The 20,840-nt window shown below is 35.9% G+C and overlaps 2 protein-coding genes, 1 non-coding gene and 2 pseudogenes across 3 annotated transcripts; 4 read left to right on the plus strand and 1 right to left on the minus strand.

The window, feature by feature from the left end:
• Positions 1-881: 881 nt before the first annotated feature.
• Positions 882-5,149, minus strand: LOC120169818 (annotated as a pseudogene).
• Positions 5,150-6,775: 1,626 nt separating this feature from the next.
• Positions 6,776-9,759, plus strand: LOC120169630. Its single transcript, XM_039177739.1, has one exon. The coding sequence runs from the start codon at positions 6,839-6,841 to the stop codon at positions 9,617-9,619; it is 2,781 nt and encodes a 926-aa protein (XP_039033670.1). The 5' UTR covers positions 6,776-6,838; the 3' UTR covers positions 9,620-9,759.
• A 2,350-nt stretch (positions 9,760-12,109) lies between these two features.
• Positions 12,110-15,269, plus strand: LOC120169631 (annotated as a pseudogene).
• Positions 15,270-17,512: 2,243 nt separating this feature from the next.
• LOC120170040 lies at positions 17,513-17,598 on the plus strand. Its single transcript, XR_005520719.1, has one exon. It is a non-coding gene; the product is annotated as a small nucleolar RNA SNOR75 (small nucleolar RNA).
• Positions 17,599-18,027: 429 nt separating this feature from the next.
• LOC120169819 lies at positions 18,028-20,635 on the plus strand. Its single transcript, XM_039177920.1, has 4 exons — positions 18,028-18,322; positions 18,439-19,488; positions 19,599-19,695; positions 19,768-20,635. The coding sequence occupies exons 1-4, from the start codon at positions 18,028-18,030 to the stop codon at positions 20,633-20,635; spliced, it is 2,310 nt and encodes a 769-aa protein (XP_039033851.1).
• The last annotated feature ends 205 nt before the right edge of the window (positions 20,636-20,840 follow it).

A 20,840-nucleotide genomic window follows, 5' to 3' on the forward strand; every position in this document is an offset into this window, starting at 1 on the left:
GTTTAGGGTGCGTTTGGTTCAAGGAATGTAAGATTACCAGTGGGAATAAAAGATTACCAGGGAATACGATTACTGAGAATGTTACATTACTGTGTTTGGTAGATATGGTTGGAATGTAAAATTACAGTGTTTAGTTGAAGGAATAAAAGATTACTTGAATGTATATTTTACCAAATTGTCCTTGTTCTATATTTTTTAACAAGTGAAATTCTAAATATTTCAATAAAAATTATTTATATAAAAATTATATATGTTGATAATATATTACTTGAGTATTTAAATATATCATGTATTATTTTAATTTTAATTAATATTAAATTTTACATAATTTATGTAAAAATATATTAAAATTTTACATCAACATTTAACTAAATGTATACATTGTGGAAACTAGCTTCGGTTCATACGTGACGTATTCACTGGGAGGTTTCTTGTATTTTTCAATCGACAATGTTTACATTCTTCTATATACAATAATTTATCATAGATATTCATAATAATAAAAAGATGTAAATTATTTTTGTTATCTAAGATATAATATTTATTACTTGCAAGCCATATACTACAAACAACTGTTGCAACAGAAATTAGCCACGATAATTTTGACAAGACTATCCAATATACCGAATAGCAGATATGAACTCATCCATACAGAATACAATTTTATAAGCTTACATTCTTCGTTTAGCTTACATAACAAAAAGAAGTATACCATTAACCATCAAAAGTTTGTACAATGTTCAGACTTACAAAAGATAATAGCCATGACATTCTAAACTTAATCATATATGTTGACTATATTAGATACACAAAAAATTATAAAAAAAAAAGAGCTCAATAAATTCACAAGCTACTTGAAGCATTATAATATTCAAATTTGGCTACTTCAACTGTTCAACCTTGATTCAACAATTACCAAGAAAAATTAATAGTTTTCAAAGTAGAATCCAAATAATTTGCGAGCCAAAGTGTCGTTCTGTACCCTATTCTGATTATATGGGTGAATGAGTTACTTACTGCATTGAGGGCTTCAAGAATAGCCTTGACGGTGTTGTGAGGATTCCTACAGCCAATAACCTGGGAAGATTGTTCAAATTAACAATACAAAGAGTTGAATTCTAAACACCATTCCCAATCACTTCTAAGTTGTTCCATCTCTCATGTATATGACATATATCTATATATGAGTACAAGAAATGAAACTCCAGGAATCATCTAAACACATGAACAAACTTGGGAAAATTAATAAAATATAATAGCGTCAAACATCTATCTATATCCAACATACACCCGAGTCCAACCAAAATGCAGAATCGATAACACTTTATTACCTTTGATTTGATATTCTTAAAGCCAGCTAAAAGCAAGATGTTTTAAACTGTTCTTCCAGATCTTATACCCGTTGTAGTTGGTGCAGGCCAGAGATAGACCTACCAAAGCATAAAAAGATTAAAATAGTGAAAGCAGAGAAACTCTAGCATCAAAAGATGTGAACAATTAACTCAAGGGGAAGATCTAGATTAAAAATCGTGAAAAAAATAGAGAGTTATGCACACCTTAGTCTTCTTATATGATGTTTGAATAGGATGGCTATAGTGTGCTCCTCATGTCGTTCAATATAGTGAAGATTCTGAAAGCATTTCTTATATGCCTGTTGGTAGGTTATATTTGTCAGTACATGTCACATAAATTCATCAAGCTAGTGACATTAAAAGATGATTAATGATATTCACGAACATGTTCATTAGGGACAATATTGACGATATTAAACACCTTTCAAATTAAACTGATTTCACTACTCCAGCCCAGAAATCATAGCATCATGGTAAGAAGTAACAGTATAAAAAGCAATCATAAGAAAATCCAAAAATCCTTAACATTAGCAAGATTGCCCCCAAGGAATTAGATAAAAGCCAGAACAAGATTTATTTAAAAACATAGCAAAGAAAAAACTAAAATGTACATCTTTTGAACATACAAAACAAAACATTTACTTTACAATAGTTCTAGAGTAACATTGTACGATTTTGTTGTATAAAAAATCTAAAACGTAGATATCATGCAAAACATGCACAGAAGGGCCTCTTTCAAAATATCCATATAAAAGAAAATAAAATAGATTCTTCTTCTTTATATTTTTTAATGTTACCTTTTTTATTATTGTTTTTTTTGGGGGGTGGGGGTGATTGTATTATTTGTTAAAACCTCTAAAATTGCAATGTTTAGTTGAAACTTGAAACATATATTGCTCCAACTCTAAAAATATCTTGAAATACCTATGATATCCATATCCATCACATTTTCCGATATGAATATAGAGATATGATCCTATAATGAAATTTCAAATACATGGAAAACCTTTTTTTAAAATGAATATACCCATCTCGAACACATCCACACCTGACCCTCACACCTAAGCCCAGCTGCCAATTAATATAGGTGAAACTGTAGTGGATCAACCAGTGCCAAATTTTCTTATGCTTTACCCTTATTCTCACTTACATGGCTAATTTGTAACTGCATACTATGATGGCATAGGATGTAAAACATGTCTGAACAGACAAGATTTACTAGCCAAGTATAAATTAAAAAGTTTAAATAAAAGCAGTGAAAAGCTACATTTTGAAGTGCAATAGGGGCTGCTTTGGCTTTTGCATATCCAACAACACCATGATAGTTTCCACACGCCAACAAAACGGCGTACTTGACCACTTGCCCTCCCTGGACAATATCAACTTCGGATGTGCTTCATGGAAATCAATTTAACGACAAAACAAATTCAAATGAAATAAACGTCTATCAACCTCATATCAAAACCCTACCATCATTCAACAAAAACCAAGTTAGTTACATGCAAGATGAAACTGTTTGAAAAACAAAAACTTGAAACTTGAAACGATACAATGCAAATATATATCATCAAATGAGTCATACTTGTAATGCTTAAAGTTGTATTAAAAATTAATGTACATACCCATAAAGGAGGGGAGTCAGAACGCAATGAAAACCAATGAATATGTGGATTCACATAATATAGAGAATATGATGAATAAAATTCGGTTGAAGGAAGTTCAATTTCTCAATGTTATAACCTAATTTAATGACAAAAGGGAGTCAAAGAGGAGAACTACAAATACCAGACATGCCTATGAAAAGCATGAATATGAATAATATATATATATAAGAAAATGTAAGAATAATATTAGCTTAGAATTTTGTTCCTCAACCATTTCAAAAATAACTGATTTGTTTGACCTTTGAAGCAAAATAAATGAATGAGCTCTGGTATACACTTACCCTTTTGTAAAGAGGTCTTATTTTCTTTTCTGTCAAAGAATTTCTTTCCTCTGCAAGGTCTCTGATTTCATCCTCTAGCAATTTTCCCTTCCAGCTGAATGTATAATCCAACTCTACTAGATTCTCTTCTAGTTTCTTGTCAATAGCATTGAGCTTCTTTAATAGTATGTTATCCTTTCATGTCATCAAATTCTTCTTTATCCTCATCTCTACTAGTTTTTCTTATTATTTTCTTCTCATTCTCCTCTTTAGCTTCTTCCTCACGATCAACAGAAGGACCAACTTGATAATCCTTCATAATTCCATAATTGGCAGGATTATTAGGATCGTAGGCTTCCTTCCATTGAAGGAGCCTCATTTCCCTATTCAATTTTGGCTTAAGGATAAATTTCTCCTTGCATTCTGTAACTTTAAGTAGATTCATCAAGTCACCAATGGCCCTATATTCAAGGCGAAGTTTAAAATACTTTTCCTCAAACTTATCAATTTTATTCATCCATTTAAAAGCATCATCTAGTGTCATTGTCAAATTCAAAAATGTAATTTAACAATGCACCAATTGATAAAATTTCATAAATATCACTTACAAATCAAAATTTTAGCTGCAATTAATGTATACATGTCAGTTTTGTTTTTTTGTCGATATAAATTTTGAGACGTTCATGAATCCCTGTGGCAATGGAGTTTTTTTTGTTTGAGTGTTTCATTTTTCTTGATAGAGTGTCAAATATTGTCAACTCTAGTGTGTTTGAGTGAAATAAGAATTCTACACAATGTGCACCCATATACATGTTATACTAGCATTAGTAAGCGTAAATAAACAATGCAACAACTAAAACAAGGCTTGTTCATTTACCTGACTCGCAGAAGTTCTTTATCAACTGCTTATGCATATTTTGTTTCCTCTCAAATTAGTTTTCCCACGTCTCCTAATTCCCCTCATCCTCGATTTTGAAATTCGAATCCATGCACTGCTCAAATGCTATACGAAAATTCTTTTCCTGTAACGCCCTCTTTTCAAGCTTCTCTATCAGTGGCATAACACCCATATAATCTTCTTTGTCCTCTTCATCAATATCCTTTTCATCCAAACCTTTTCTCTTCCTATCCTCTTTTTCTTGCTGCTTCTCGAGTTCTATTTCAGCAAATACATCAGCCAGAATATCATCATCACGTAGCTCGTCGGAAGAGAAGTCTCTAGAGAAATGCCATCTCGTAAAAGAAAATGGAGATTTTGGCGTTTGATTGTAGCGGAAATAGGAAAAGTTTGAGACACTTTGACAGAATGAGAAATGTGGTTTAATGGGGGTTTTAGGGATACGATTTGAGTAATGGGTGTTCGGTAAAATATTCGTAGAGATTTCCCATGTAAAAGAAAGCGGAGTTTAATATGGGTATTGAAGGGACTGGAAAAGGAACCTAAACCATGAAGATGGCTGTGATTTCGTTGACATTTTTCTTTTCTATTAGCTTAACAAACGGGAAATATAAACAAACCTGGAAAAAGAAAAATAAGAGAAAATATGAGATAAAGTTTTGCGATCAGGTAGCTTTGAAAAAGAAACGAAGGAGACAGAGCAAGGATTAGTAGGATCGAAAACAGAAAATGCAATATAACAGAGTGAAACAGAGGTAGCGAACCGAGCTAGAACTCCAAATCTGAACACCAAATCGAAGAAGAAGCATATTTTCTTTCAGCCAGAACCAAGCGAGGAGAAAGGTGTTTTAGACAACGGGGACCGGGAATAAGAAAATACCTAAGAGAAATGGGGGACTGATATTCTCGGGAAAACATGAAAAAAATACTACTGTTGGTGTTCATCCTTTACCTGCACTTGGGAATGTAGTCCATCCAAACATGGGTATCATTACCCGTAAAAAAATATTCCTCCCAGGAATAAAATATGACGTGAACCAAAAGGAGCCTTAAAGCTTTGTTTGGATTGGTGGGCTGAATTAAGAATGTTTTGGTCGAAACTTGGTGATTGTTTGGTAAATTGTTCAAAAATGGGAAATAAATCCATAGTTTTGAGCCACATTTGAAGTTGATTTTGAACACCCAAAAGGCCAAAGGCCAATTTGGACTAAATCCATATGGAGATTCCAAGCGTATGCTTTCGGCTAAGTTTCCCGGTCAAAATTTAATTTGTGATTTACGATATTTGTTATAAACGGTTGAACATTATTTGGACAGACTAATCATCTGAATGTGATGAGTTTTTCCTACACTATAAGATTTACCGTAAATTCCAAACTAATTTTGGAAATGATCTAATGGGTTATTTATTACCTGCATAGTTTATTGGGCTAATTTTACCAAATTTCTAGTGTTTATTGTATAATGCAGGCCAATGTTTTTTTGGCCCATTACCCCCAACAGCTAAATTAATTGGCCCAATAGGTTAATCTCGAATTTATTTTATAATCTACGTCAAATATTATAGTACAGGGAAAACTCGTCACACCCACATGATGAATTTATTAAATAATATTTTTTATTTAAACTCGTCACGTCAACATGATGAGTTCCATTAAAATATAATTATTTTATTAGAATTTTATCACATCAAGGTGAAATTTTTGAATAAAAAATATATTTTATTAAAACTTGTCACGTTGACGTGACGATTTCCAAATAATTGTTACAAAATAGATTCTTAAATAATTTACTTTGTGTCGTATTGGACAAAATAATTAGCCCGACTCTAGTATTGGGTCAATTTTGCTGGCAGGCCAATCCAAAGTGTTATTTGAGGAGCCTTTTAAGTGTTTTCATGTTAAATTGAAATTGGTAAATGTTGTGTGTTACTGAACTTAGTAAAACTTAATGTTTGAAATTATTGTTTACAAACCTATTTAATATTTTAATAATAATTTAGGAATAAAATTAAATAATATATTTTTAACATTATTACATTATCAATTTAAAACTTAACTTAAAACTTAACGTTTGAAATTATTGTTTACAAACCTTTTTAATATTTTAACAGTAATTTAGAAATAAAATAAAATATTAATTTTTTAACATTATGACATCATCAATTTAACGGGAATGATGATGGAGAGATCAATTTGTTACTAATCGATAATATTAGTGACCAATATAATATGTTTGGAATATAAGTAGGCAAAATGAAAACTTACTCAAATAGTAATGATTATTTGTGTAATTTACCTTATAAGTTCTATAAAAAAATGCATTTAGTACGCTGTCGTTTTAGGTGTGTTTGTTCTGGACTAGGTGATCGACCGATTTAACAGAATTTTCTTCTCTAATCTCTTTCGTCTACCTTTCTTCCTTTAATTCTTGATAATTTGAAATTCAGCCTTCATTAGAATTGGCTTTTGAATCCTTTTTGGCTGAATTTAGGGTTTGCTTTGATCTGAGTGCAACTCCCTTTTGCTTTGAAGCCTAAAGTTGGAAGATTGAATCCACTTAGTTGAAATAAAGGATTTGGGTTTGTGTTGGAAAAAACCCCCTTTTGTGGTGAATCTTGAGCTTATTTTCTTCCTGGGTTTTATCTCAAATTTCTCGGTTTTGATGCATTTTTCACTTTGGAAATCCATAGCTCACTGTGCTTCTCTGATCTTAGACAAGAAGAGCAAGAAAAGGGATGGGTCTGAATCAGCTGCTGAAACCAAGCAGAACCCTTCAATTATCCGGAAACTCCATGAAAGCAAGCTCAGGGAAGCTCTCGAAGAGGCGTCTGAAGAAGGGTCTTTGTTCAAGTCCCAGAACATTGAACCCGATTCCCTAGCCAATCAAGATAAGAGCTTGGGACGATCAAGATCCCCTGCAAGGCTCAATGCTCATCGCGAATTCTTGCGAGCCACCGCTCTGGCTGCCGAGCGCACATTCGAGAGTGAAGATTCCATCCCTGACGTGCACGAGGCATTCGGTAAGTTCCTTACAATGTACCCAAAGTACCAGTCATCAGAGCAAATTGATCAATTGAGGTCGGATGAGTATTCACATTTGTCACCCACGGTATGCCTTGATTATTGTGGATTCGGGCTTTTCTCTTATATTCAAACTTTGCATTACTGGGAATCCTCTACTTTTAGCTTGTCTGAGATTACTGCAAATTTGAGTAATCATGCACTTTATGGTGGTGCTGAGAAAGGAACTGTGGAGTACGATATAAAGAGTAGTATAATGGATTATTTGAATATTCCTGAGCATGAGTATGGTCTTGTGTTTACTGTAAGTAGAGGGTCCGCGTTTAAGTTGCTGGCTGATTCTTATCCGTTTCAAACGAATAAGAAATTGTTAACGATGTTTGATTACGAGAGTCAGTCGGTGAATTGGATGGCTCAGAGTGCTAGGGAAAAAGGTGCAAAAGTATACAGTTCTTGGTTTAAATGGCCAACTCTTAAACTTTGCTCTGCTGATTTGAGAAAGAGGATTGCAAATAAGAAGAGGAGGAAGAAGGATTGTGCTACTGGTCTTTTCGTTTTTCCAGTGCAGTCTAGAGTTACGGGGGCCAAGTATTCCTACCAGTGGATGGCATTGGCTCAGCAGAACAATTGGCATGTCTTGCTTGATGCTGGTTCATTGGGTCCAAAAGACATGAATTCACTTGGCCTGTCGTTGTTTCGTCCAGATTTCATTATCACATCATTCTATAGAGTGTTTGGATATGATCCAACTGGCTTTGGATGCCTTCTTATAAAGAAATCAGTCATGGGAAGCCTTCAGAACCAGTCTGGATCGACTGGTTCTGGAATGGTGAAGATTACCCCAGAGTATCCTCTCTATCTGAGTGATTCTGTAGATGATCTCGACGGATTGGGTGAGATCGTGGACAATGTAGTTGGTCTGAATGGTGATAAGCCCTCAGAAAACCGTCCAGGAACGCATCTGCCTGCCTTTTCTGGTGCCTACACACCTGCTCAAGTACAGGATGTATTTGAGACGGAAATGGATCTAGATAATAGTACTGACAGAGATGGTGCAAGCAGCATATTTGAAGAAACAGAGAGTATTTCTTTCGGAGAAGTGATGAAAAGCCCCATCTTCAGTGAAGACGAGTCTTTGGACAACTCATTCTGGATTGATTTGGGTCAGAGTCCATTGGGGTCTGATAATGCAGGTCAGTTGAATAAACAGAAAATATCCTCCCCTTTGCCACCATTTTGGTTTAGTGGCAGGGAGAGCCACAAGCTGCTCTCTTCGAAGCCAACATCCAGCCCGATATATGATGATAAAGATCTTTCTCTCAGGCATGACAATCATCATGTGTTATCATTTGATGCTGCCGTTCAATCAGTTTTGCAGGAACCGGATCTCGCGAGGGATATCCCTGGTGAAGCACAATTTGCAAGAACTAGCAACATCCCACAAAATCATAAGAAGGCTTCGGACCGCACACATCTTCTGGAAATCCAGGAAGAACAGGGTACTAGCAAACCACTGTCTGTAGAGTCTGTATCTAATTCTTCTGTCTTTCGGAATAATGGCCTACTACATGACTTAATTTCCTCAGAGATTAAAGACAATGCCATAAGAAGAGAAACGGAAGGCGAATTTCGGTTACTGGGGAGGAGGGAAGGAAATAAGTATAATGGTGGTAGATTTTTAGGGTTAGAAGATGAAGATCCTAGTAGAGGAAGAAGGGTCTCCTTTAGCATAGAGGGTAGTCATAAAGAACACGTGAGTCGTTCTTTGGAGCCAGGAGAAGCATCTGGGACCAGCCTTGATAATGAAGACACCAATAGTGATGGAGAACACGGTGATGGGCAAGATTGGGAAAGGAGGGAGCCTGAGATAACTTGTAGGCATCTTGATCACATTAATATGTTAGGGCTCAATAAAACCACTCTTAGATTACGGTTTTTGATTAATTGGCTTGTAACCTCGTTACTGCAGCTCAAGTTAGCTAATTCAGATGGAGATGGCAGAGTGAATCTTGTTCACATTTATGGCCCAAAAATAAAGTATGAAAGGGGAGCAGCAGTGGCTTTCAATGTGAGGGATCGAAACCAGGGACTCATTAATCCAGAGGTTGTTATGAAGTTAGCTGAAAGGGAAGGTATCTCTCTTGGTATCGGTTTCCTCAATCACATACGAATACTAGATAGTCCACGACAACAACCAGCGGCTTCAAACCTGGAGGATACAGTGCTGTGCAGACCGATGAAAAATGATCAACATAATGGGAAGAGTGGGTTCATTAGAGTTGAAGTCGTTACAGCTTCACTCAGCTTCCTTACTAATTTTGAGGATGTCTATAAGTTGTGGGCCTTTGTGGCAAAGTTCCTTAACCCAGTTTCCATCAGAGAGGGTACACTCCCAACTGTCACAGAAGAATCCGAGACATAACTTCTGAAATTTAGCAATTCAAAATCATTTGCTAAATAATCTGGGAGTCTGACCTGAAGATTAGGAAGTCCCTGGAGAGGATTTGGAGGTACTAGTATATGCAATTCTTGCTCTTCCGCAAGACTCTCGGATCCAAGCAGGTGAATATTTCAACTCATTTTTATTGTTAATTGAAATTTTCTCTTTTGGGGATCGCTCTCATACAGTTAGCTTCAGAAATTTGTATCATTTTGGATGTTACACTGACCTCAAAGCAGTGTACATGGATAGAGCTATTACCACTTAGAACCTATGTTCGATTTTTTTGTACAATTTTCCACATGATTGGAAGGTCTTTTCACTTTTGTAAGTCATATTCACATACCTATGTACATATATGTGTCGGACCTTAGTATTTCAAGAAAAATGAATGGCCGGTATAACATAGCTTATATGTAGCTAAGTTTACCATCTGCGGTATAACATCGAACTTTGGTTATGTTTTGGCGTGAAATTACAAAGAATGAAATTGTTGGGAAATCTCCAGGGCAGATTCTGGTGAGTAAAACATATTTTGTTTGGTGCTGCTAATTGCATGTAAATGATTGCAGATGTCGGAATCCGAATCTTAGGCTCCTTTACAGATGGTTGTATGATGCAAAAGCCCCACCATGAACTTGATAAAGTAATGATGTATGCTTTAGTGGGGTTTTTTTTAAATGAAATTAATAGGTATATACATTGCACATCAAACATCTTTTCATAATTCAAATTTGGTGCTACGAATATGCAAATATTTATTGTGGAGAAGAGAAAAAGATTACGAGATAGTTTTGAATTTAAATTGATTGTGTAATGGGTTAAAACATAAAACTAGAAGAAAATAGGAAAACCAAAGATTTAGAGAAAAAAAGAAGATAGAAATTAGGGAGGAGCAACAAAATTTATGGGTTCGAGCATCCCCTGCAATGGTGATTGAACATTTATTGTCAAGTGATTAAGAGTACTTAAAACAAATATTATTTTATAATCACATTAGCTTAATAAAAAACATTTTTCTACATATCTTTCTAACCTTAAAACATGTTATGTTTATAACCTATTACAATGAGAGCCCAAAAACCTATAGCGCACTAAAATATTCATTAATTTATAAAAGCGATTACAGACCATAGCTTAGAACTTGTTTTGCTTAACTTTTGAAGCTTTGTTTACTGTGATTTTCTTCAACAATGGCTTCTCATCTTGTGGACACCATCACATCAGTCACACTATTTTTTTTTAAAAGTTAGTTCTTGAAAATACTACTTCTACTGATAATCTTCAACTCTGTTTTTCTCTTTGGAAGATAAGTTTTTTTCCGAGAATAAGACCCTTAATTTTAGAACATACTTGATATAAATATCATTTAAAGAAATATGAGATGCAAAATGAGATTTTGGGGTCATAATTTAGCGAACCAAACTATAATAATGGACTCATCACGTTGAAAAATATAAAGTCAAATGATTAAAGTCAATAATCAACTGTCAATGGTTAGGATCAACAGTTAAATCAATTCAAATCAACAAGTAAACGAGTAGCTCAAACTAGATCAGGTCAATGAATAAATGAGTCGGTCAAACTAGGTCAAATCAATGGATAAACATGTTAAACATATTAACGAGTTAGACTAGTAGGTCGGATTTTGGGTCAGACTCAGATAGGGCTTGGTTTAAACTCGAACAAGGGCTGAGTCATTAGACTTAGTTTAGCCTTGGATCATGCCTAGGCTTGGGCTGTGGTAGAGGTGGTTGCCAAACACAATCGGGCCATATTCTCTTGACATGCTTCTAGTTGAACGATTTCGGGTTAGTAAAAAAACTTGGGCTTTCAACTTGAGTCAGGATTTTAACTCGGGATAAAGCATAATTAATCATTTAAAATAAAGAGACAAAGTCAAAATTTTAAAATAAAGATTTAAATTTTCAAACAGCATTTTTACAAAACCACCAGATTGTTTGACTTTTAGTATAGATATTGAACAACGTGAGGCGAAACCTTCTCTCATAACATTTGAGATCTTTTGTTCTCATTTTATTTTATCAAATTCTTTCGTTTTCTTTTTTGTCATTTACTTTTGCTTTGTAATAATTCTCTCTCTTAATAAATACAGCTGGCATTCACTTCCAAAAAAAATCAATCTCCGTTCTTACTGTTTGCTTGGAGGGCCCTTTTGGAAAGTCGATGAAAGACTTGGGTTATCTTTCCTTTGGTTTATGTTGCAATTAAGAGAGAGAAACAGAGAAAAAATTCTTTTTTTTTTAGAACTGGTTTTGGCGTTGAAGAAGGAATTTCTATATGCCATGTTTTGTAATTGTTAAACCCTGGTTATTGTTATTCCCAAGTGTCTACCCTTTGTCTTTCTTGTAATTTTCTTTAAAAAATTGGCTTTTGACTTCCAAATATGGCTTCTGAAATGATTCTCAGATTGGGTTGTTTTTCTCTCGGTTGAATCCTTTTTGGCTGAATACAACTCTCTTTTGCTTCGAGGCTTAAAGTTCGAAAACTGAACACACTTGGTTGAGAAAAGATTTGGGTTTTTGTCAGATGTGTTGAAAAAAAAACTTTATTTTTCTGTAGTGAATCTTGAGCTTGTTTTCTTCCTGGGTTGTCTCAACTCTTGCGGCTTTGATGCATCTTTCACTGTGGAAACCATAGCTCACTGTGCTTCTTTGATCTTAGACAAGAAGAGGAAGAGAAGGGATGGGTCTGAATCTGCTGCTGAAACCAAGCAGAACCCTTCAACTCTCCGGAAACTCCATGAAAACAAGCTAAGAGAAGCTCTCGAAGAGGCGTCTGAAAAAGGGTCTTTGTTCAAGTCCCAGAACATTGTACCCGGTTCCGTAGCCAGTCAAGATGAGAGCTTGGGACGATCAAGATCTCTTGCAAGGCTCAATGTTCAGTGCGAATTCTTGCGAGCCACCGCTCTCGTTGCTGAGCTAACATTCGAGAGTGAAGATTCCATTCCCCGATGTGCGCGAGGCGTTCAATAAGTTCCTCACAATGTACCCAAAGTACCAGTCATCAGAGAAAGTTGATGAATTGAGGTCGAATGAGTACTCACATTTGTCACCCAAGGTATGCCTTGATTATTGTGGATTCGGGCTTTTTTCTTATGTTCAAACTTTGCATTACTTGGAATCCTCTACGTTTAGCTTGTCTCATTTTACTGCAAATTTGAGTAATCATGCACTTTATGGTGGTGCTGAGAAAGGCACAGTGGAGTATGATATAAAGAGCATGATAATGGATTATTTGAACATTCCTGAGCATGAATATGATCTTGTGTTTACTGTAAGTAGAGGGTCCGCGTTTAAGTTGATGACTGATTCTTATCCATTTCAAACGAATAAGAAACTGTTGACGATGTTTGATTACTAGAGTCAGTCGGTGAATTGGAAGGCCCAGAGTGCTCGGGAAAAGGGTGCAAAAGTATGCAGTTCTTGGTTTAAATGGCCAACTCTTAAACTTTGTTCTATTGATTTGAGAAATTGGATTTCAAATAAAAAGAGGAGGAAGGATGGTGCTACTGGTCTTTTCGTTTTCCTGGTGCAGTCTAGAGTAACGGGGGCTAAATATTCGTACCAGTGGATGGCATTGGCTCAGCAGAACAATTGGCATGTCTTGCTTGATGCTGGTTCATTGGGTCCCAAAGACATGGATTCACTTGGCCTGTCATTGTTTCGTCCGGATTTTATTATCACATCATTCTACAGAGTGTTTGGATATGATCCAACTGGCTTTGGATGCCTTCTTATAAAGAAATCAGTAACGGGAAGCCTTCAGAACCAGTCTGGATTGACTGGTTCTGGAATGGTGAAGATTACCCCAGAGTATCCTCTCTATCTTAGTGAGACTGTGGATGATCTTGACGGGTTGGGTGGGATCGACGACAATGAAGTTGCTGCGAATGGTGATAAGCCCTCAGAAAACCGTCCAGGAATGCAGTTGCCTGCCTTTTCTGGTGCCTGCACACCTGCTCAAGTACAGGATGTATTTGAGACGGAAATGGATCAAGATAATAGTACTGACAGAGATGGTGCAAGCACCATATTTGAAGAAACCTAGAGTATTTCTGTCGGAGAAGTGATGAAAAGCCCCATCTTCAGTGAAGATGATTCATTGGACAACTCATTCTGGATCGATTTGGGTCAGAGTCCGTTGGGGTCTGATAGTGCAGGCCAGTTGAATAAACATAAAATATCCTCCCCTTTGCCACCATTTTGGTTTAGTGGAAGGAATAACGACAAGCAGCTCTCTCTGGAGCTAACATCAATGATATATAGCAGCCCGATATATGATAAAGATCTTAACCTGGGGCGTGATGATCATCATGTGTTATCATTTGATGCAGCTGGTCAATAAGTTTCACATGAATCGGACCACGTGAAGGAGATCCCTGGTAAAGCACAATTTGCAGGAATTCATAAGAAGGCTTCAAACTGATCACATCTTCTGGAAATCCAGGAAGAACAGGGAACCAGCAAATCGCTGGCTGTGGAGTCTGTATCTAATTCTTCTGCCTTTCAGAATAATGGCCTATCCAATGACTTAAAATCAGAAATTTCCTCAGAGATTAAAGACAGTGCCATAAGAAGAGAAACTGAAGGTGAATTTAGGTTGCTGGGGAGGAGGGAAGGAAATAAGTATAATGGTAGTAGATTTTTCGGGTTTGAAGATGAACATCCTAGTAGGGGAAGAAGGGTCTCCTTTAGCATAGAGGATAGTCATAAAGAGCACACGAGTCGTAATTTGGAGCCAGGAGAAGCATCCGGGAACAGCCTTGTTAATGAAGACTTCACCAGTGATGGAGAATATTGTGATGGGCAAGATTGGGACAGGAGGGAGCCTGAGATAACTTGTCGGCATCTTGATCACATTAATATGTTGGGACTCAATAAAACCACTCTTAGATTACGTTTTTTGATTAATTGGCTTGTAACTTCGTTACTGCAGCTCAAGTTACCTAATTCAGATGGAGATGGCAGAGGGAATCTTGTTCAAATTTATGGCCCAAAAACAAGTATGAAACGGGTGCAGCAGTGGCTTTCAATGTGAGGGATCGAAACCGGGGATCAATCCAGAGGTTGTACTGAAGTTGGCTGAAAGGGAAGGCATCTCTCTTGGTATTGATTTCCTCAATCACATGAATACTAGATAGCCCACGACAACAACGAACGACTTCAAACGTTGAGGATACAACTCTGTGCAGACCGAAGAAAAATGGTCAACATAATAGGAAGAGTGGGTTCATTAGAGTTGAAGTCGTTACAGCTTCACTCGGCTTCCTTACTAATTTTGAGGACGTCTATAAGTTGTGGGCCTTTGTGGCAAAGTTCCTTAACCCGGATTTCATCAGAGAGGGTACACTCCCAACGGTCACAGAAGAATCCGAGTCATAACTTCTGAAATTTAGCAATTCAAAACCATTTGTTAAATAATATCTGGTCCAAGCAGGTGAATATTTCAACTTATTTCTCTTGCTGCTTGAGTTTTTCTCCTTTTGGGTTGCTCTCATACAGTTAGTTTCAGAAATATGTACACTATTCGATCTTACACTGACCTTGAACTCGAAGCAGTGTACAAGGACATAACTATAACAATTTTAGAATCTATTTGGGAGGCCTCTGGTGAGTCATATTGACATGCATATGTGATATGTCCATATTTGTGAATTTGTTGCTAGCGAACCATTTTGCTTTCGATTTTAGTCTTTAAAGAAACTTGAAAGTGCTTTTCCTGCTAGACTTTGGTTATGTTTTGGTGTGAAACTACAATGCATGCAAGTGTTGGGAAATCTCCAGGGCAGATCCTGGTGATTAAAACATATCACTTAAATTATAATAAAAATATTAACATCATTAAAATATAATTTATTACTTAATAATTTATTGTGGACTGATTTCAATTGATAACGGCTACAATTTAATAAGTAATAATCAATAACGAAAATAATAATCTTTATCGTAATTAAAATAATTATATTCTATAATAATTTATACACATTTTAAAAAAATTATAATTATGATCCTAATATTATCTATTACATCTGCTATTGTCATAAACACAATATAATCAAAGATACAGTTATAGTCGCAATCTAAACATCTTTGTCACCCTCTTACCTTTATCCTCAACTGCAACAGCAGTGAGAGTGAGCCGCCGCCATAGCACCCAGTTTCAAGTACCCCACCCATGTCTCGAGCCATGGTATGCATCTCTTTGTTACTTTGAGTCGGCCAACCTCATAATAACAATATCCGTCTCTATTCGCCACCGGTTTGGAGAACAATACCTCCCAAAAAACCATGGGGGGCATTGAGCAAAACAAAATACCAGAAAACGGGCCAAATATCACCGAACTATTCAACCCAATCTTTGCCTATAAATAAATACAGCTAGCCCTCATTTGTCATCAATTATCTTCACACATCACTCTCCTTTTTCACCTTTAATTTCTTCTCAAGCACGAGAATGGAATTCATGGTTTCCAAAGCTCAGGGATACGTTAATTATAGCCCGGAAGAAAACGATGGTACTGATCAAGCAGTCATTAACGGAGTCAGCAGGCAGCTTCAGATAAAAGCCTCAGCTCGATCTTCACCTGAAGGCCTCGACAAGGGAGTTGTTCTGAGGCGTATCCGTTACCACAAGTGTAAAAGCAAAGTGCAAAGCGCTTTTCAGGCTCTGGTTCAAAGCTCCGGACAAGGTCAAGAGAAGTTGATGGAAATGGGCGATGCCTTCACTTCCCCCTGAAATGAAACCCCATGGGAGTGGGACTAAAAATGCTTATGTGAGCTTGACGATGAACAAGACTACTTAAAACTTACTCTCTTCTTGAACAGTCTAAGGCTCACAGTCCAATGAGAGCTTGATAGTATTGTACTATTTCTCTCTTCAATTCTAGGAGAAGCACCGTGTATATTTATTGCACTTTTGACTCTTTTCTTTGTACCTTTAACTGGCTTGGTTCGCAGAAAAATTAGAATAAATTATACTTATAATCATTTAATTATTATTTTATTTCATCATTATTTTTTCAATTTTTTTAAATTAGATTATTCTAGTTATATAATTATTGTCAATTAAATCATTCGACGTTAATATTTTGATGAAAGTGATGATGTGACTGTTAATATTATAAATTGATATAATTATTATTTTATTTTTATTATTTATATATTTTATCAATTTAATTTTAATTTAATTCAAAAAATTAATACATGTGAATATATTATTGTAATGCATGTAAAATGGAACATCAAGTATTATTATAAAATGAAACCAAATTCGAAATTAATGATGTGTTAAACTATTTAAAGTATCAGAAAAATTAATTGAATTTTAAAGGTATCCGTCGAAATAAATATTATAATAAAATTATGATTAATGTTATTTTTTGATCACTCACCGTTAAAAGATTAATAGAACTGATGACATGTCATTTTTTTCTAATAATGACACGATATTATCTTATGTTAACACGTCAACATCACCGTTAAATTTTTAAAGGTGGGTGACCAAAATAAAACCAAAACTAAACTATAGTGATGATTTTGAAAAAAATAGTCGGATGACCAAAACGGAACAAAAGTTATAGTAGGAGTACTAAGCTTATAGTTTACCCAAAAATAATAAAAAAAAAGTCTGACGATTGGACTTGGATTGGGCCACAGCCTCACAACTTACAGCGGGGGCAAGAAACGAGCCCAAGAAGTAGGAAAATTACGAAACCCTAACCCTAAATCACTTCTCGACTATATAATAAACCCAGAAGCAATTGTCGTCGAAGCCTTGCATTCTTTTTTCTCCTCAAATCTGAGGAATCTTCACCGTTTTCGGAGTTTTCCATTAAACAGAAAGATTATGATTTCCCGGCGACGATCGAATACGATGACGAGTCCCATTTTCCATTCTTTCAAATCGTGATGACAATTCGAGGCATTTGTCTGAGAGAAATCCATTTTCTTTATTTTAAAAAAGTGTCTGATTGTGTGATTTTTGAAAATAATTATTATCTTACACTTCATGATCCTACAATCTCCTCAATAATTAACTTACAAAATTAATCCTTCTATCTACTTTAATTTGGAGGAAATTAAGCAAGGAAATAAATGATTTGAAGGCAATACAAATATTTATTTTACAATTTAAAGTGATCATAGATAATATTTACTTGAAATTATTTTTAGTTATTAATTATATACACACGTTTTATAAATTTTTTTACTTAAATTTAAAATATCTATAAAGACCAACGCTCATTTCTATTATTGAACCGGTTTGAGTTTGAATGTAGTTTTGAATATTAAAAGGCTCTATCTTTCTTTGTTCTTAAGATAAGTGATCAGGCTATTTCGATTGTTGGTAATGTGGCTGGTCATAGAATGGTTATTACTGCTGTATATGGCAGTAACACAGTCTGGTTAGGAGAGGTCTTTGGGCTCATCTTAAGAGTTTGGAATCTGTTAAAGGAATTGAACAGAAGTTATTATTCTGACATTTCTGGCAGAGTTGCTGCAAAAAGGGCTGAGCTTGAATCTATTCAGCTTTTTAATCTTGTCCATGTGAATCAAAGGAGGCTGGAGGAGGAGAGCAAACTTAGAGATGATCTTGTAGCTCTTGAGGATGTTGAATCTGAATTTTATAAACAAAGAGCCAAGGTTCACTGGCTACAAGAAGGTGATATGAACATCGGTTTTTCCATCAAGAGTAGAAAGTAAATAAGAAGAGGAACACTATTAAGATTATTAAAGATGATAGTGGGATTTATCATGAATCTTTTGAGAGTATGGCAGTTGTTCTTGAGGAATTTTTTAAGGATCTTATTGGAACTACTGACCCTAGTGTGCAGGGATGTTCTGCTGAGTGGCTTAAATCTGTCTTGACTTATTCCCTTCCCCCTGGTGCTGCTGATGGTCTTACTTCTGAGATCACTAATGCTGAGATTAAAGATGCATTGTTTAGACAAGGAAACAATAAAAGTCCGAGTCCTGATGGTTACACCCCTTGGTTCTTTAAGGTTGCATGGGACATTGTATGTAATGATTTCTTGAAGGCTGTAAGGTACTTTTTTCAAACTTCAATCATCTTGCCTGCTTTCAATGCCACTGTCCTAGTCTTAGCTCCTAAATCCTTAAATGTATGCATGGCTAAGGGTTTTAGGCCTATCTCATGTTGCTATGTGTTTTACAAGACCATCACTAGAATTTTGGTTTCTAGATTAGCTTTATTTTTCCCTGACATGATATCCCTTAACCAGTCAGTATTTGTTAAGGGTAGAAACATAGCTGATAACACTTTGCTTGCCCAAGAAACTGTAAAGGGATACTCTAGGAAGAATTTATCTCCTAGATGCACTATTAAAGTTGACTTGCATAAGGCCTTTGATTCAATTGGTTGGGATTTCTTGATGACTGTTTTAGAAGCTATGGGTTTACCTGAGGTTTTTTGTGGATGGATAAAAGCTTGCATCACTACTCCTCGCTATTCAATTTCTTTGAATGGGAGCTTGGTGGGGTTTTTTAAGGGTGCAAAGGGGGTAAGGCAGGGGGATCCTCTATCCCCTTATCTCTTTGTTATCGTTATGAATGTTCTATCTACCCTTCTGGATGCTGTAGCAATGAATGGTGTGTTCAAATTTCACCCTAAGTGCAAAAGAATTCCCCTCACTCATCTTTGTTTTGCTGATGATTTGTTATTGTTTTGCCATGGGTCTTTGGATGCTATATTGGGAGTAGTTAGTACGCTTGAAAAGTTTTATGAGATCTCAGGTCTTAAGTTGAATGCTTTAAAGTCTGAGTTGTTTGCTTGTGGAGTGGCTAGGGATGAGCTTGAAGTGATCCAGAGTCTACTGGTTTTAAGTTAGGTCAGCTTCCTGTTAGATACCTTGGGATACCCTTGGTCACTCGAAAGCTCTCAAGTAAGGACTGTTCTGCCTTGCTTGTGAAAATCAAAGGTAGAATTGACAATTGGTCTAGTAGGAAACTCAGCTTTGGTGGTAGATTGCAGCTTGTGAAGTCTGTCATTTTCAGTATATTTGGTTACTGGTGCAGGCATGTCATTCTGCCTAAAGGGGTTATGAGGGATATTGAGAAAATTTGCTTGAGGTTCTTTTGAAAGGGCAGTGATACTTCAGCAAGAGGGGCTAGAGTTAGCTGGAATCAGATTTGCACCCTTAAATCTGAGGGTGGTTTGGGTCTTAGGAAGCTGGCTGATTGGAGCAAGGCTTGTTGTTTCATGCTTTTTAAAAACATTCTTGTTGGGGAGGGGTCCTTATGGATTGCCTGGGTAAAATCTTACTGTTTTAAATCAGTACACTACTGGGAGGTTGATAGTAAAGCTCATTTCAGTTGGACTCTCTGCAAGCTGATCAAAATGAGAGAGGAAGCTAGAAGACTTTTCTGTTCTATGGCCAATCTGTCACAGATTAAGGGCAGTTGGATTTGGGAAAATATTAGAAAAATGAGAGAAAAGGTTGACTGGCATCGGCTGATCTGGTTCCCAGCTCATGTTCCTAAATTCTCTGTGGTTTCTTGGATGGTGATGCTGGATAGACTGACAACAAAGGACAGACTTAGGCGTTTTGGTATTGTGACTGATAATTTATGTGGTCTGTGTGGGGCTAGTCAGGAAACTCGTAACCATCTGTTCCTGGAATGCTCCTATTCTTGTGAGGTTTGGCGCTCCATTATGAACTTTTGTGGTTTGCATTACCAACTTCCGAGTTACTGGGATGATGCTATACGCTGGATGGTCCTGAACTTTAAAGGTAAATCCCTCTTGATTTATATTCTCAAGTTAGCTTGGACTAGTTTTGTCTACTTTATCTGGGAGGAGCGAAATCACAGATGTTTTAGAGGAGTGACTCGCTCGACTGACTTAATTGTAAATAGAATTAGTGAGACTGTTAGAATCAAGCTTCATAGATGTCATATGAATAGGTCTGATGCTGTAAATAGTCAGTTGTGCCTCAATTGGGGGCTGATATTGTAGTCATATTGTTCTTTGTAGCAGCCCTGCTGCTTTCTTTTGGATGAATAAAATTTTACTTATCCAAAAAAAAATGTTGGATTTGATTTTTAGTCAAATTTTAATCTAGTCCCTACAATATGTAGAAATTATAGATTTAATTCTTATACTTCTTGAATTGTAATATTTCAATTTTGATTTAAATAATAATAATATTAACTTTTAGTTT

The sequence above is a fragment of the Hibiscus syriacus genome, unplaced genomic scaffold (genome assembly GCF_006381635.1).
Source record: "Hibiscus syriacus cultivar Baekdansim isolate YM2019G1 unplaced genomic scaffold, ASM638163v2 tig00111769_pilon, whole genome shotgun sequence".
Lineage (NCBI taxonomy): Eukaryota > Viridiplantae > Streptophyta > Magnoliopsida > Malvales > Malvaceae > Hibiscus > Hibiscus syriacus.

What these genes read in the sequence shown, in the direction of transcription:
- LOC120169630 (XM_039177739.1), top strand. Translation starts at nt 6,839, where the DNA reads ATGCATTTTTCACTTTGGAAATCCATAGCTCACTGTGCTTCTCTGATC.
- LOC120169819 (XM_039177920.1), top strand. Translation starts at nt 18,028, where the DNA reads ATGGTTATTACTGCTGTATATGGCAGTAACACAGTCTGGTTAGGAGAG. An exon ending in GGTTCACTGGCTACAAGAAG is followed by an intron (nt 18,323 to 18,438) that starts GTGATATGAACA and finishes AGAGTATGGCAG; the next exon opens with TTGTTCTTGAGGAATTTTTT. An exon ending in TGAGCTTGAAGTGATCCAGA is followed by an intron (nt 19,489 to 19,598) that starts GTCTACTGGTTT and finishes TGAAAATCAAAG; the next exon opens with GTAGAATTGACAATTGGTCT.